Source organism: Mytilus galloprovincialis, chromosome 11 (assembly GCF_965363235.1).
Source record: "Mytilus galloprovincialis chromosome 11, xbMytGall1.hap1.1, whole genome shotgun sequence".
NCBI classification, from domain to species: Eukaryota; Metazoa; Mollusca; class Bivalvia; order Mytilida; family Mytilidae; genus Mytilus; species Mytilus galloprovincialis.
The window spans coordinates 40,984,726-41,001,251 of NC_134848.1; the positions used below are offsets into that span (position 1 = coordinate 40,984,726).

The 16,526-nt window shown below is 32.5% G+C and overlaps 1 protein-coding gene across 1 annotated transcript in view; it reads right to left on the reverse strand.

The window, feature by feature from the left end:
* Window positions 1-5,689: 5,689 nt before the first annotated feature.
* Window positions 5,690-16,526, reverse strand: part of LOC143052189 (uncharacterized) — a 31,045-nt gene continuing 20,208 nt past the window's right edge. Inside the window, exons 7-10 of the mRNA XM_076225150.1 lie at window positions 16,408-16,485; window positions 10,071-10,175; window positions 9,486-9,576; window positions 5,690-6,930 (exon numbers count right to left, since the gene is read on the reverse strand). Coding sequence (XP_076081265.1) covers window positions 6,684-6,930; window positions 9,486-9,576; window positions 10,071-10,175; window positions 16,408-16,485 — 521 coding nt within the window. The 3' untranslated portion in view covers window positions 5,690-6,683. The remainder of the gene's footprint in view (window positions 6,931-9,485; window positions 9,577-10,070; window positions 10,176-16,407; window positions 16,486-16,526) is intronic.

A 16,526-nucleotide genomic window follows, 5' to 3' on the forward strand; every position in this document is an offset into this window, starting at 1 on the left:
GTTTTTTTGGTAGAAATAAGCCGTCATGTTATCTCATAACAGATTTGCTCAAGATTGCTATAAATGAACTTTAAATGCTCTTTATCGTAATAAAATGGTCACGGAAAAGAAAGCTAAGGTCCATAGGCTTAAACTGGGATATACAATGTATACTACATAAGCTACATATGTGCAACCACAACCTACAAATATAAACATTCCTACGAATTTGGGTTTTATTTGGCAAGAAAGGTTTTGAAACAGTTAAAAATATGAAAAGTTTTCAGACGATTAACCAAAAGTATAAGGATAATACCTCACATAATCCGTTGGGACACATCTTGAGTGAAGTAATATGTGTTGAAACAAGACTTACATTGTTCGTCTGGGAAACTCCCAAGGCCTGGATAAAATTAAATTCTCATAATATTGCATTGACCTTGCAGCTTACATGTATTGCAATAATCATTGTTTGTGTATCTAATTGTGTTTTCGTTTAATTGGCTGTGCGGCAGACAGAATGACATATACCGGTATATAGGAGGGAGACAATTATTTGCCATTAAATTATAATTCGTAAACTCAAACGAACATAAAATATTTATCAAATAACCACAAACTCTTACATTGGAGACGCCACTTGCAGAGACAAGCGCACATTTTATTATAAATATGAGTATAATATTGTTGAAAGTTCATATCATATGAATATATAGCTTTTAAGCAGCTTGTACTGGTTCCCCCATACTTGTAGTCCACAAATCTGAAAATAAATAATATGATTAATATTATTATTTATTTAGCCAAATGCTGCTGTACACTTTGACTGCAATGGCTCGAATGACTTTAAACCACCCGAGTTCACTCGTGCATGAACTCAATATCCAAATCGAACTGACCTTACTATAATTAAACAAGCACGTGTTAACTATAAACAAACAACATTTTACATGTTCGATTTTGTACAACTTTGATAAATACATATAGTCTGCCTATATGTAAAAACCAAGATACCTATATTATTTTTTAAGTAAAATAAACCCCTATAAAGCCGTAAATGCTAACATGGTATTATTACTGTGTTACCCTATTTGAATAGTAAACTCCATACGATATGATAAATTAATAACATTGTTGTGTTATCTTACTCCAATAGGATAACACCATGCATTATACAACCATGGTTTACTTACTATGTTACACTATTTCAATAGAATAACCCTATACCATATGTTAACATGGTATACCATAGCGTCTATTGAACAACGTAACCCCACTAACATAAGACCTGTTTAATAGGATGACACGGGTTGCATCGGGTGCTGGACGTGTAACCACAATTATTCGTTTATTCATAGCCTGTTTCTTTAAGTTATTCCGCCTAAATAAACTCATCATAGATACGGATTAAATTTAGTATATACTATATACGCCAGACGCGCGTTTCGTCTACAAAAGACTCATCAGTGACGCTCGAATCCAAAAAAGTAAATTTATTTATAAATATAATCAAAACACAAAATATATGGCATACACATATATATTTAAAAGCTGTTTAAACGGCATGTGGAAATATGTCAATAGAGTACATACATACCATATTTGACTGTGTGTAAATAATTCTTTAAACGTTAAAATGATGAATAATCTATTTCCCACAAGGCTATATATTCGGTCTTTCTTTTATGGTGAAACACAATTTCGGGTTTGATTTTTTTTAAATGACTGTACTGTCTACGAAGAAACAATATACAAAATGTGGTTAACACTACGCGGGTTCTTTAAAAGTGTGCACCCCATTTGTAAGGTTATTTCGAATCGACAGAGAAAAAAAATATAGTCAATCATTATACTATATTTCTAAACTCCATTTGTAAGGAGTAAATTTTGAAGAAAAAAAACCCGTTGGTGACGAAAGAGTCCGATGACAAAATTATGTCTATGAGCTGATAGACAATACACGTTCAGACAATCAGAAGACGTGTTACATCCAAAATAAAATTAATTTTCAATAACATACACGAACAAGATTTTTTTTTAGCTCATTGTTGAATTTCTCTTTGGTTTACACTGTAACTCTACTGTTAATTCAAGAAGATTCCTAGCTCAGGGTTGTGGTGGGTGTAGCAAAATCAGATAAAACAAACCGAATACGATTAAAATAGTTACAATAAGATGTTGTATGATTGCCAATCAGACAAGTCACAATTTGTAAAAGTAAACCATCATGGGTCAAAGTATGGCCTTCAACACGGAGCCTTGACTCACAGAACAGCAAGCTAAAGAGGGCTATAATGCTTTCAATTACTCTGACCTGTTCAATGTTTTCAAACTAAGAAAGCAAACTAAACGATAACCATGGCGTTGAGTTGTTTCTAGTTCATGACACATATCACAACACTACAATTATGTCACTTTATTTCCCATCATAAAACAGCTCTGTGTAATAGATGATTACAAAATTGATCTATTGCTTGATTTGTCACGATTGTGAAATGTAAACCAGTGTGCACTAAAAAAGTAGTTTTATAACATCAGTTTAGGGACCACCAACGAGCAAAGGATACGAAAATAATAACATTGAACTTTTTATACATAAGTCATTGTACGCTAACAATTAAAACAAGATATCTGATCTGTCTTTTTTTATTTTTCACTCTACTCAGTCCTGTCTTTTTTTTCACTCTATTCAGTCCTGTCTTTTTTTTTTATTTTTCACTCTATTCAGTCCTGTCTTTTTTATTTTTCACTCTATTCAGTCCTGTCTTTTTAATTTTTCACTCTATTCAGTCCTGTCTTTTTTATTTTTCACTCTATTCAGTCCTGTCTTTTTTATTTTTCACTCTACTCAGTCCTGTCTTTTTTATTTTTCACTCTACTCAGTCCTGTCTTTTTTATTTTTCACTCTACTCAGTCCTGTCTTTTTTATTTTTCACTCTATTCAGTCCTGTCTTTTTTATTTTTCACTCTACTCAGTCCTGTCTTTTTTATTTTTCACTCTACTCAGTCCTGTCTTTTTTATTTTTCACTCTATTCAGTCCTGTCTTTTTAATTTTTCACTCTATTCAGTCCTGTCTTTTTAATTTTTCACTCTACTCAGTCCTGTCTTTTTTATTTTTCACTCTACTCACTCTATTCAGTCCTGTCTTTTTTATTTTTCACTCTATTCAGTCCTGTCTTTTTTATTTTTCACTCTAGTCAGTCCTGTCTTGTCTTTTTTATTGTTCACTCTAGTCAGTCCTGTCTTTTTTATTGTTCACTCTATTCAGTCCTGTCTTTTTTATTGTTCACTCTATTCAGTCCTGTCTTTTTTATTTTTCACTCTATTCAGTCCTGTCTTTTTTATTTTTCACTCTATTCAGTCCTGTCTTTTTTATTTTTCACTCTATTCAGTCCTGTCTTTTTTATTTTTCACTCTATTCAGTCCTGTCTTTTTTTTTATTAGATTATCCTTTATTTTTTTTTACAGAAATTGTCATCTTGAATTTTTTTTTAACCAAGTTGCTCATCCTGTTTGATTTTTACTCGACTCCTGTTGTTGCTTTTTCAAATTTCGTTCTAGCCCCACCCCTCTTGAAACTTTAAATTTTTATATGAAATTGCTCGAAAATTCAAAGAAAAAAATACCTACATGACTTACTATTCGTTTTTTTGTTTTTGGACATTTAAGGTCCGACAGTTCACAAAGTTTAAAGAAACGTTTTTCGACAAAAACGAAAAGAAATATAATTATTTGGATTTTTGCAATGGTATGTGTTCAGAATATGCATGTTCATTGATATTTGAAATACAGTTCTGGCTGGTTATAATATGGTGACAGACAAAGCAACCACCGGCGCAGAGTTCATATGCATTCCTCGTACTTTACGTAATGTTAATGATAGCGTAACGAAGCATGGAACTGAATGGATATAAAATATGCACTAAGATTGACGCATTGTATTTTAAACCAACATTTTTTTCTTTGCGGTTTCATTTAAGTGTATTCATATGTTTATGACTAAACTATTACATTAAAGATGCAAAACGTTAATTGCTAATAAATGTTCAGAATAAATAAACAAACTGTTTTTTTCTCTTACAGATAAACAAGTGTCAGAAGAAGAGAGGATAAAATAAATATGTATCATATCAAACCATAAATATGATATTGACTATTTGAATAGGATTTTTTTTTGATAACTTCGATCTTAACTCTCAGCTGACATTGATTGTAACCTCTTATTTCTTATTTCGTCGTCTTTTTTCATGGTAGTTACTATGTATTACACATGTTACACTTTTCTTTCGAACTATCTGAGATGACTTAAATAGGATTCGTGCAGCTCAGTCTTCTGTTTTATAGTGTAGTCAACTGGTTTGTCTTATCGTCGTCTTTCTTTTTTGACTTGGTATTGTCAGTTTCTCTTCAACCTTTTAGTATCTAGAATCTTGACCCTTATTTTTTCACACGCCAACCAATCATATTAAGGTGTTACCCAACACTTTAATTAAAATTAATTTAGTTCGTTTAATTTTCTTGAAATTTTGACAAAGTATTTACTTTGACCCTTTGACAAAAATATAAAAAAATTTAAAAATTTGAACCAACCGTTTTATCACAAAACATTACACTGGTTATATAGCAGTTTGACAAACACTTATTTTGATCATCGAGAAGCTTAATATTCCCTTAACAACACAACCCAATCAAAACGTTTAGCTAATTTTACAGAGTTATCTCCCTGTAGTGTTAGGTACCACCTTAAAGGACTTTTTTGTGTAGATTATTTTGTTATTGGTTGAGGAAGACGTAGTGCACGGAGAAAACCACCGAGCATTGATAGGAACAATAACAATCCTAGTCAATTAAGATTGGAGTCGAGTGCGCCTGTCACGTTCAAGATTTAAACCCATTATTGATACAATAGTTCGAATACGCAGACCACTTGGGCACCGAATCACCTTGTATACCTTAGAGAGCCGTGGTGTAGGGTTAGTGCATCGGACTACTAACACAAAGATTTCTGGTTCGATTCCCGTTCCGGGATGAAAATTTCAGGGACTAAATTTTCGGCTCTCCCTTGACACCATTTGCGAGAATGGTCTTGAGGAATTCCGAAACGACGATAGTCCGTCAGAAGGGGACAATAAATGGCTAGCACGTGATAAGAGAAAGCCATATCTCTTGCCCGTAAAAGACACCCTTGTAGATTTTGAAAAAGAGTAGGCTAATGTCGCTACAAGGCAGCACTCGCACCCGCAAAGTGGAAAGGGATTAATAAAAGTTGCAAAACTTGTTTCCCAATCACTATAAATAAATATGTCTAAACTAAACCTCAAGGATATTTTGTGTAAAAAAAACAACATATTAAAGAACACAAAGAGAAAAGAACATCACAAACAGAAAGGAAATTACTGGTTTAGAAAGGGAAAACAAAATTCTAATAGGAATAGACGAAATAAGAATAAATTTCAGAGAGTATCAGAGATCTGCTACCAACAAATAATTCCCTTGAGTATTAAGTCATTAAGATACACACGTGTCATTTACGTCAATCCATTATGAGATAACGTACTTAGAATAGTCATAAAATGTACCTTAGCTTAATAAAATTTTTGATAAAAGTGTCAACATTTCGCTTTTTGAGGTTTTGATCAGGTTACTGACTTTGAATAGTCAAATACACTGTACTTTAACTTTATAAAAGTTATAAATAATGCGTTAGCATTTCGCTTTTAGAGTCATTTTAATACAAGTTGATAATCAATATTTTAAACATAAAATTTAAATATTTGATGACATGTTTCACAAAAAAATCTCAGTATACACTAAATACATTGTCGGGTAATACATTCAACGGTAAATACATTATCGGGTAATACATTCAACGATAAATACATTATCGGGTAATACATTCAACGATAAATACAATATCAAGTTATACATTCAACGATAAATACATTATCGGGTTATACATTCAACGATAAATACATTATCGGGTAATACAATCAACTACACATATTCTCGTTAGTTAGTTAGCTTAGACAAATGCTATTCATTGACTTCCAAAGAAACAATCTATGAAAAAAAACAGATGTCTATCCATAATGTTGGGTAGTTGGACACTGTACGTAGGACACAATAAATGTAAACCGTTAGCACAATTCATCGTCATTTACATTCTTTTAAGCCACATCCTTTGTCGTGTATTTTGAACCATTTTCAGTTTTTTTACAATCAAAAACATTTACAACGTTCACAGGTCATACATGTATATCTTTCAATTGTTTTCGATGATGATAGTTTCGGATTTTCATCTTTCTCCTTAAACATTCACCTTTTCATAATTGGGATGATCATAGTTTCGGATTTGTACTTTTCATTTAAACATTCAACCTTCCATTGTTCGGATGATCATATTTTCAGACTTTCGCTTTTCTTTGAAACATTCCGCCACAAACAACGCACATAATTGTACGTATTTACATAATTATTACATATATTCATATAGCCCATCAATCATATTGCATATTTACATCCAATTTCACACTTCCATGTGTCGTTTGCTCTAAATATAAACACTTTATATTGTTCTTGAATTATTATCGTCACCTTGTTACATGTGACCTTTCAAACAACACTCTCATGTACTTTTAGCTAATACTGAATCGGTAGTATTGCAGGAAACAAATACATGTTACGCCCTGTGATCTTTGAATTACTACAAGCTTCCTTTTAAGACCTTTTTGTCTATTTCCTCGTACGTGTCATTTTCCTCGTGAAAAGTGGAGAAGCCCGTATTTAAATAGTTGTAATATGTCGAGCTATCACTGCTTGAATTGTCAATAATGTTTGAGTATTCTGGAGGGTGGACATTAGGGCGTGGTATCTTAAACCGGTGTTTCTGTTTCTGCTCTTCCACCAGTTTCCTTTTCTTTGCTTCATCGAGGTTTCGTGCTCGATCTGAACTGTAGAAAAAAAGCTATTAAGATTATTGATTTACACATTTATAAAATACATCCCCGGTTTTGATTATTGTCCTGTGCCGTTTCAAATAAAATTGAGAAAGGAAATGGTGAATATGTCAAAGCGACAACCACCCGACCATAGAGCAAACAACAGCCGAAGGCAACCAATGGGTCTTCAATGTAGCGAGAATTCCCGCACCCGTAGGTGTCCTTCAGCTGGCCCCTAAAATATGCATAATAGTACAGTGATAATGGACGTCATACTAAACTCCGAATTATACACAAGAAACTAAAATTTAAAATCATACAAGACTAACAAAGGCCAGAGGCTCCTGACTTGGGACAGGCGCAAAATTGCGGCGGGGTTAAACATGTTTATGAGATCTCAACCCTCCCCCTATACCTCTAGCCAATGTAGAAAAGTAAAAGAATAACAATACGCACATTAAAATTCAGTTCAAGAGAAGTCCGAGTCTGATGTCAAAAGATGTAACAAAAGAAAATAAATAAAATGACAATAATACATAAATAACAACAGACTACTAGCAGTTAACTGACATGCCAGCTCCAGACCTCAATTAAACTGATTGAAAGATTATGTCTTCATCATATGAATATCAGGTACAATCCCTCCCGTTAGGGGTTTAGTATCATACTATCATAAAATATATGAGAAGAACATAACCCGTGTCATGCCAACAACTGTTTTTTTTTAGAAATAAATGTGTTTAGTTCCGATGCAAAGACCCTATCAGTGAATCAATGTTAAAGCCAAAATATGCAATCTTTAATGACCTGACAACAGTATCGTAACTATATCCCCTTTTAATAAGTCTATTTCAAAGTATTATTTATAATAGTGAATATACATACCATATACTCTTCTCACTGAACTAAAGTGATGATTTAACAGATACATCTAGCTTTTATTGCACACGACCATGAGTTTTTTTAATGTGACCTACTTAATTGAACTTATCACCGGGTTTGTACTAACACGAGCAAAACAACAAATTCAAATATGGAGCAGGGTCTGCTAACCCTTCCGGAGCACCTGATATCATCCCAGTTTTCGGTAGTTTTCTTGTTGCTTCATGTTTATTTGTCTATGTTGTGTTTTGTGTACTATTGTTTGTCTTTATTTAGTCATGGCGTTGTCAGTTTATTTTCGATTAATGAGTTTGAACGTTCGTCTGGTATTTTTCAACACTTTTGTAAGGGTTTGATGTCAAGCTAAGTAACGTCATATAATATCAACAGTAGAAAATAGCAAACCAATCAACTGTATGAGAACACATCTCATAAACCTGATCGTAGCACAAATATGTAGAACCTTATTACAGAAAGGTCAAGAGATTCACCTAAGTGAGTCTCAGACTTGTCATCTAGTACAAAACATAGATTAAAAAATAAAACGTATTAAGTATTGCGATATCAACATCAGTGTGACATTTTGTTTGAGACATAATTGATGCAAGCTATACGTTATTGTAGTTTAACATGGGTAGGCATTATATTCTTGATTATTTTTGCCCGAGCGATAGTGAGGGCTAAAATAACACGAATATAATGCCTACTCATGTTAAAACTACAATTAAGTATAGCTTGCATCAATTATTTCGATTCTGATTAGAACAATTAAAGTGATGTCTATGTCCGATGTGTATAAGTGCTGAGCGTTTGTGTGGGCTCTTCGATGATTTATTTTTGGTAACCAAGCAAACGACAGGCAATGTGGTTTTTCAGAGGGTGGAATTTTGAACAGCCAGCATGAACCATGATGAACGGTTGTCGTATCTAGGTAAAATATGTCAATTTCGAATTGCAACACGTTAAAGTCATAATCAATGAATTAGTAACAACATCTGCATCATTTAAGAGGTTGAAAGTGTTTTAAGTTAATCAAATATATGAAAGGCATGCCAATTTTATAAAATTCACTACTCTGCAATATTCAATATACGAATGTATAAACACATTTTATTGGATTAAGAGAATGGGTTTATCCACAAAGCGAATGAAGCAGTTCATATTAGAATAAGGTAATATAACATAGACTAAATTAAGATGAATTGTGTATGAATTTTTATAAACAATTTAAAATAACAATCAACATGCAAAATGCTGGTACCATCAATCTGGATTCCAAATAGTAAGCTTGTCAAACGACATACATTTATATCATCAAATTAATTTTATCGGTCAATAACAAATTGTGTAGAGATAAAACATATTGTCTGCCAATTACACAACTGTCATCTAGAGACCAAATGACGTGTAATAAGTAATGCTTTTTTAAATAAATAGAAACACAATGTATGTTTTGAAAGAGAAGAAGAATTTGGTGTTTTGTTTCCATTTGATTTTGTTTAGATATACTATTGAATGTGTACAAAATATCTGTATTTCCAAATAGCAGGCTATTTGATGCAATTGCACATATTCTTGTATACAAAAAAGGGAAGTATTTCCTTTATCAAAGGGAAATAAGTCGATTTTTACGAATTTAACAGAAACATAACACAAATAAAGTAGCATGTAAAATATCAACTTACCGCCGTTTACGTCTACAGACTAATACAATGATTGCAGCAATGACGTTCACAAGGAAAACACCAACTATAGATATTGGTAAGATGAGCTGATCTGAAATGTAACAAGAAAATACCATGTACAACATTTTACGTATAATACTTTGAAATATCATTTTTAAAATATATTTTGTACTATTAGTTTCAGAAAATTCACGGTTCATTAAAGTTCAGAAAGTATCAAGCGCAATAATTTTCAAAAATTACCCAACACAATCATTTTCAGAAAATACCATGTTCAATCATTTTCAAAAATACTATTCATGTACAATCAATTCCGGAAAACACTACTAAATACATGTTTTGGGAAATAACTATGTTGTACTATCATTTTCAAAAATACCATGAACATTCATTGTAGTATACAATATATCCGTAACTAAACTTTTAATCATAACTGTCACTGACTTAAAAGATTTTAAAAAGTAAAATAAGGTGTTAATATTCTGTCCAGATTTGAGTTGTCTTCCTTGTTTTTGATTTGAATCACTGAGAAAACATAATGTAGGAGTAATACACAAATACAAATCTTCAATACAAAATACTAACCGACGCCACTTCTTATAACCTCTGGTTTATCGGGTTTCTCTCCTGGAAAGTCAGCTTCCGGTAAAATTGGTGTTACATTTGGGATATCTGTTGTCATTTTTGATACTGAAAAAAATATAAAAAATATTGCAGTCGCTTTAACATTACTATAAAGAAACCTACAAAGACACCTTCTGTGTCAGTTAATGAAGTTGAAACAATATAGTAATTATAGAAATCTTTAACCTAACATTTACAAATACACTTTTTCGGAACGTCAATATGGTGTACAATTTCATAAAACAATACAAAACATGCTCCCTGCAACAACATTCAAAAGAATACTCGTAGTAATCTACAAAAATATTTATCTTTTGCAGAATCATCAAAATCAATGTTAGAAAATTATTTGATAAATAGTTATCAAAAGTACCAGGATTATAAAAACATCTTTTATCCCTTATTTTGCATTTTGGTATAAATGAGATTATCAGCATAGAGAAAGGTAAGGGGACATAAAAATAATGAATGAAGAATAGAGAGACACATGGCATATTAAATATAAATAGGGAATAACGGAGCTCCGAAATATAAAGAATACAGGAAGATTACTTAAAGAAAACAGATTGACAGACCCTCGAACTTCTAGACCCTCATTTATACAATAATAAATCAATGCACATATTTTTGGAAGTTAGACAAAGGATTCAAGGTATGAAATATTAAAATGATTATAACTCATAAGTTAGTCTTTATTTAAAGAGAATTACACACAAATTGATAAGCATCTAAAGCAGAATGCAATGCAAATAATGACCAACTCCCAAGCAAAGCAAATATTCTTTTATCAGTTAGCTGCAGCAAAGCTTCCAGATCCCTGTAACGAAACAATCAAAATTCAAATAACATATTATATAACGCAGACAAATGTTACGTTTTTACTTAAGAGCTTTTGTTGTTTACATGTTATGTCATGTATAAGACTCTTTCCATCAAAATTTTTTTGTGGTAAGGTTAATTTCCTTTCTTAAATTTGTCTCATTGTTTTCTTTTAATTTTTTAAGACATTGCGTCACCTTATTATTTGTTGATATTTATTGAATTCAGTTTTTTGTTCAGGAATTGTTTTTATTTGACTTTTATTTTGCATATTGTTATCGTCTCTACAATAAACTGTTCACACTTTCGACTCCGGGTTAATAAAGACATCGTAGTACTTGGTCAAATAAGAGCAACAAAAGAAGTAAAATTAAACATATACTCAGTGCAATTTTTTTTGGGGAAAGTTAACTGTTTTCCGATGATTTCGTTTAATATAGAAAACAGAATATTCCCCTCCCCTAAACTAAACCGATTGTAATCTTGATTATACTTCTTTAAGTTGAACTCACTTGACTGAATATTGAAATTTCAAACCACAGATAAGCCAACTTGTCGAAAAGGTATAGAATCCGGTGTCAAAAATTTGTAATTTGAAAAAAGTCTATTGGCGACTCTTGGTTGTTTTTCTATTTTTCTTCTGTATATAAAAGTACACTAAAAGATAGCAAGTTGTTAAGGTAAACACATGTCATTGACATGAACTGTTCCATTTCAAAGTTGTAAGGAGTTGTCCAAAAAATATTCACGTCAAATGAAAATGCGAAAACTAGAGATACAATTTCTGATTAAAAATAAATATTTATCACCACCTAAATATCTTAATTTACAACAACATTATATGTAAAGATTCATTAATATATGTTTAAGTACTTACCGTAACGTGTCATTTTGTCCTCATCTTGGCGGCTCGCAAATAGTGTTGTCGTTGGTACCAAACTTACAAATAAATCGGCGTCCAAATATTTTATAATTGGTTCCTTGAGTAATCTTTGAATATATGTTTTCACAACAACTATCTCAGACGGGTTTGTAAGTTCTTCTTTTGACATATGATTACTGATGACGCCATTGTCTATTAGACTTGGATATAATAAATGATGAGATGTATACGAATTTTGATCAATAATCTTGCTAAAATATTCTTCAGATTGCAATTCTAAATTTGGCAGTTCGTTTATAATCGATGTTGTAAGGTGATGTGTTATATCAGTCAGTTGATTGAACATTGAACTAAGCTGAAATGTGGCGTCATCTGGTTCGTTTGTAATAAAATTGTCTGGTAGCTGTGTCTGAAATGAAGCCTCTAATTCCGGTAGCCTAGTTGTAGTTGCAGATGTTTCCTTAGCTCTCAAAAACGTATCTAAAAAGGAAGATGCTAACTTATTATTCATCCGCATCTTATGTGAATCAAGATTTCCCGTAGCGCCAAGCTCAGTATACGCAATTGAAGATATTGGTACAGCTTCATCATCTTTGGTCTCAACTAAGGAGCTAGTTGAATAATCTACTACATTGTTCCCTAATCTAGAGGTGGGTTGTGCCTCCGTCGTGATTGTCCTAAATTCATGTTTCAATATGACATCAGTATGTTTGTCCTCTAAACTGATTATGGGAACTGTTTCTAGTAGAGTATCCTCGTATATAGAGGACATTGTAGATTTGAGTAGTTTGTTTTCATATGTTAATACCATAGTTTCCATAGTTATGGTATCATCAAAATTAAATCTTGGTGCAGTTTTCATCACCATGTAATTAAATATAGACACATACAATTGGTTTGATGTGATTTTCAAAGCAGAAACCAATGACTCCTCTCCTTTATTTTGAGATTCGAATTGTGATGAGACTTTAGTTGCATTATTCCTGATTTCGCTTTTGGGTGTAGATAGTAAATCTGTTTTTAATGTATTCTGAAGTGCAAAACCCTCTGTGGAATTATTCACTTTTGAATCAAAGATGGTAGCCGATGTAAAAGTCGTCCCTATGGTTTCAAATTTAGTCTCTAGCAATTTTGCTTCATTGGTGTTTTCCTCTGGTACCATACTCATGACAGTAGATGCATATTCGAGAATTGCTTCGGTTGGCATCTTTTTGATTGAAGCAGTAGAGTTGACTTCCGGTGGCGCGTTTTGTGATATTTTTGTCATTGTGGTTGACAGCGATGGTGCATTTATTGTATTGGCATACCTTTCTACTGTAACATTAGAATCAGGACTAAAATTATAACTTTCGGTCCCTTCAGACAACTTTGTATACACTATTTGACTCAAGGGAACGTTGGGTATTATTTCTGCTGTTTCATTGAAGCTATTTCTCGTCGTATTGACAATGTTCGATTTTGATAATTCTAAAATAGGTTTAAAGGTATGATTTATTAATTTCCCGTCAAAGGCTTTATCTGGTGTTCTGTGAAGTTGAATGGTATTATCAGTTTTGTCAATCTCTTTAAATTTATCAAAAGACGGGTGCAGAAAGAGGGGCTTCAACTCATTTGGAAATACTTTACCCTGTGATAGTTTGTTTGTTAAAGTAGAAACATTTAATTGATGCTTTAAATCCGTTGAAATATCTTCGTGAGTTTGATTACCCAGAATCCTGTGCTGTACATTTGTATATTTTAAAGAGACAGTTTCGGTGACGTTGGCATCCCAATTGGATAACCTTAAACTTGTCAAATACGAAACACTCGGATTAATATTTTGTGCAATTGACATAGCGTTCAACACATTATGTGTCAAATTCACAGTTTCAAAATGCAAATGCTGATGCGTTGAAGTTGTGTTGATTGATAAGGATTTATTATCAGTGTCGTTTAGTACTAGCAGTGTAGAATGATCTATTTGATAAAAACGGTGTGTATCCGTAACCACATTAACAACTGATGACGATTCTTTCAAAAGAGTTTCATATAAATTTACTGACGTCTTTGAGGGAGCAATACGAAGCTCCTCATTATCTACTACTTGAGGTGAATCGAAATTAAGATCCACATCCCCAATGAGGCTCGTGTGAGTTTCTATATTTTTCAAAATTGTGCTTAAAGTTGTTACTTTATCATCATCACTCGAAGGCTTATAAGGCGATGGTTTATCATTCGATTCGTCTGCATTCTGAGTGGTAATACTTCGAGTATATACATCTCTAGCAATGGTGGTATCTTGGTTTGAAAATTCAGCGATGTTATTTTTCAGTGATACATCCATGTACAAAACGGATTTTGTCGACAAAATCTCCTTCCTTTTAAGGTTGATAGACTGTTTCATCCTGTTTAAAGATACACTACTTGTATATGTTGTCAGATTTTCATCATTTGTTAATACGTTTATGTCCGTGAACGTTGCATCTGCTGATGAAACCTGACTTATATCTATTGTAGTTTTAATGATTGAATTAGTGGTACGGCCTTCGTTTACAATTGAAATCCCATGTTTTGTTACAGAGTCCAACACTTCATTGGAATGCATTTTATACACTGAAGATCCGGTTATATAATTGCGAAATTCAAATCTGGTCTCATTACTCTGGTTCATAGTTAGAATATTTGTAGTAACATTAGAGTACTTCTCGAATGAACTGGCCATATTGTCTTTCATTGAGTACTTGGTGAATATATATTGTAGATCAGAAGTTTCTATTTCATCGTTCAACGTTTTTGTAAAATCGATATTATTTCTTGAAGCATTTCCAAATTCATCTAATATGATTGATGAAAGTTGATTAAAACTATATTCATTTGCAGCAGAACCATCAGTTGATCTATACAAACTAGATGAATACACAACAGCAGATTCAAAGCCACCATTATTATTTTTTATATTATCATAAGATGATTCACCCAATGTGGCTCGTGTCTGTGTAGTTTCTACAATAACTATATAATCTGATGAAAAAGAGGATTGAAGTCCGTATTCTCCTGTAGTTGGTCTTGCTTTTTGTTTCGAATATAAATTATCTCGGTTGTTGATGCTCAGAAACATTAAATTCATGTTAGATATTAGCGAACTTCCTTTTTCAGCGTATCCTTTTAATGTTATTGGTTGTGAAGCATGTGTGTCTGTTATCCGACTGTATTTACTACTGTCTGGGTCTTTTTGCTCAGACAATCCTTGACGGAAGACTACTGGAGTAATGGACGAAAACATGAGACTGTGCTCAACTGAATGATGTTCTGACCTTGTATTGATATTATCATTTTCAAATTGAATAAAATTAGAGACACCTTTATTTGATACAGAAGTGGTGAGTCGAGTATTTCCTTGCTTGTCAAACACTTCTGTTTTTACATCGATATCGTAAGCTCCTGAGTTTTTCGGATTAAGCAAAACAGAACGCATTAAATCGAAAAGAGGGACTAATGGTGTTGTAGTGTATGACTGCTTCATAGAAAATGTTTCTAAAACATTATTTTGCTCAGGTAAACTAACCGTATATAATTTAACATTGTTTGGAATTTGTAAAGTGCTCATTCTAGAGTCTGCTATTTCTAGATTCAAATAAGGCGAAGAAAGAGAAGATAGCGCAGCCGTAGACGCAGACGCAGTAGAGTATGAAGAGAAAAGAAATTGCAGCTGTTTGCTTGTAGAATAGTTTGCAGGCGCAGTAGAAATGATTGAAGTTGCACTGCTCAAAGCCATGTTCGAATTTGTTAAGAAGGCGTCAATTTTTGACGAAATATCAACAATAAAAGATGAATACGACAAAACTTCCAAGGCAGTATCTGTGAAAGGAAACAGAAATTTGGTGAATATGAATGCAGTATTTCTGTTTCATTTTAAAAGCGTATTCCGTGTATTCCGTTAAATTTGCATTGTTTTATTAATGCGAATATGAGAACTGGTTGTGTATCACACAATTAATAATAAAATATTGCGTTTAGATACATAACACATGTATGCAGCTTATCATGAATACGCAAAATGTGGTTGGTCTTATCAAAATTGTTATGGTATATGCTCGTAATAATTTGGAAATTTACATGATATATTAAATCATTTAAGTCATGAACTTCAACAATAATTTGAATAAATGAATAGCGAACATGCAGATGCTTGTGACTTAAGTATAAAATATATAAAAGCTATGTTTAAAAGGAAAAGTTGACACCGTTTGCAATTCAAATAGAACCTGCTATCCTGAAAAGTGAGCATTTCTTGTATGGAAGTATAATATATTCTAGAAACATTTTACAAGCGGTGCGCACAATTAGTTACGTGTAAGTGTTTAACAAAGGAAACCTGTCATTTGCAAGTTTAAACACATACACATTGATATAAAAGACAACCTATTTCTATAAACACTTTGAAACTAGAAAATTTGATGTATCATCATGCAAATCTAGAGACATTTCGGTAATGCGCTCAATCTTAACGTGTTAGTGTATTACATATTTTAAAATATGTTATTTGTGAGATGAAAACTGATATACACCGATAATGACAAAGTAAATAATCTTGACACTATTTGACATTTAACCTACCTATCGTGTCCTGAGGAAGCGTAGTTATATTTGGCCGGAGATCACGTGGAACTTGAATGTAAGAACCATTGCATTTATCTGTAAATAAAGGCAAAATATTCGCTTATGTATAAATTAAT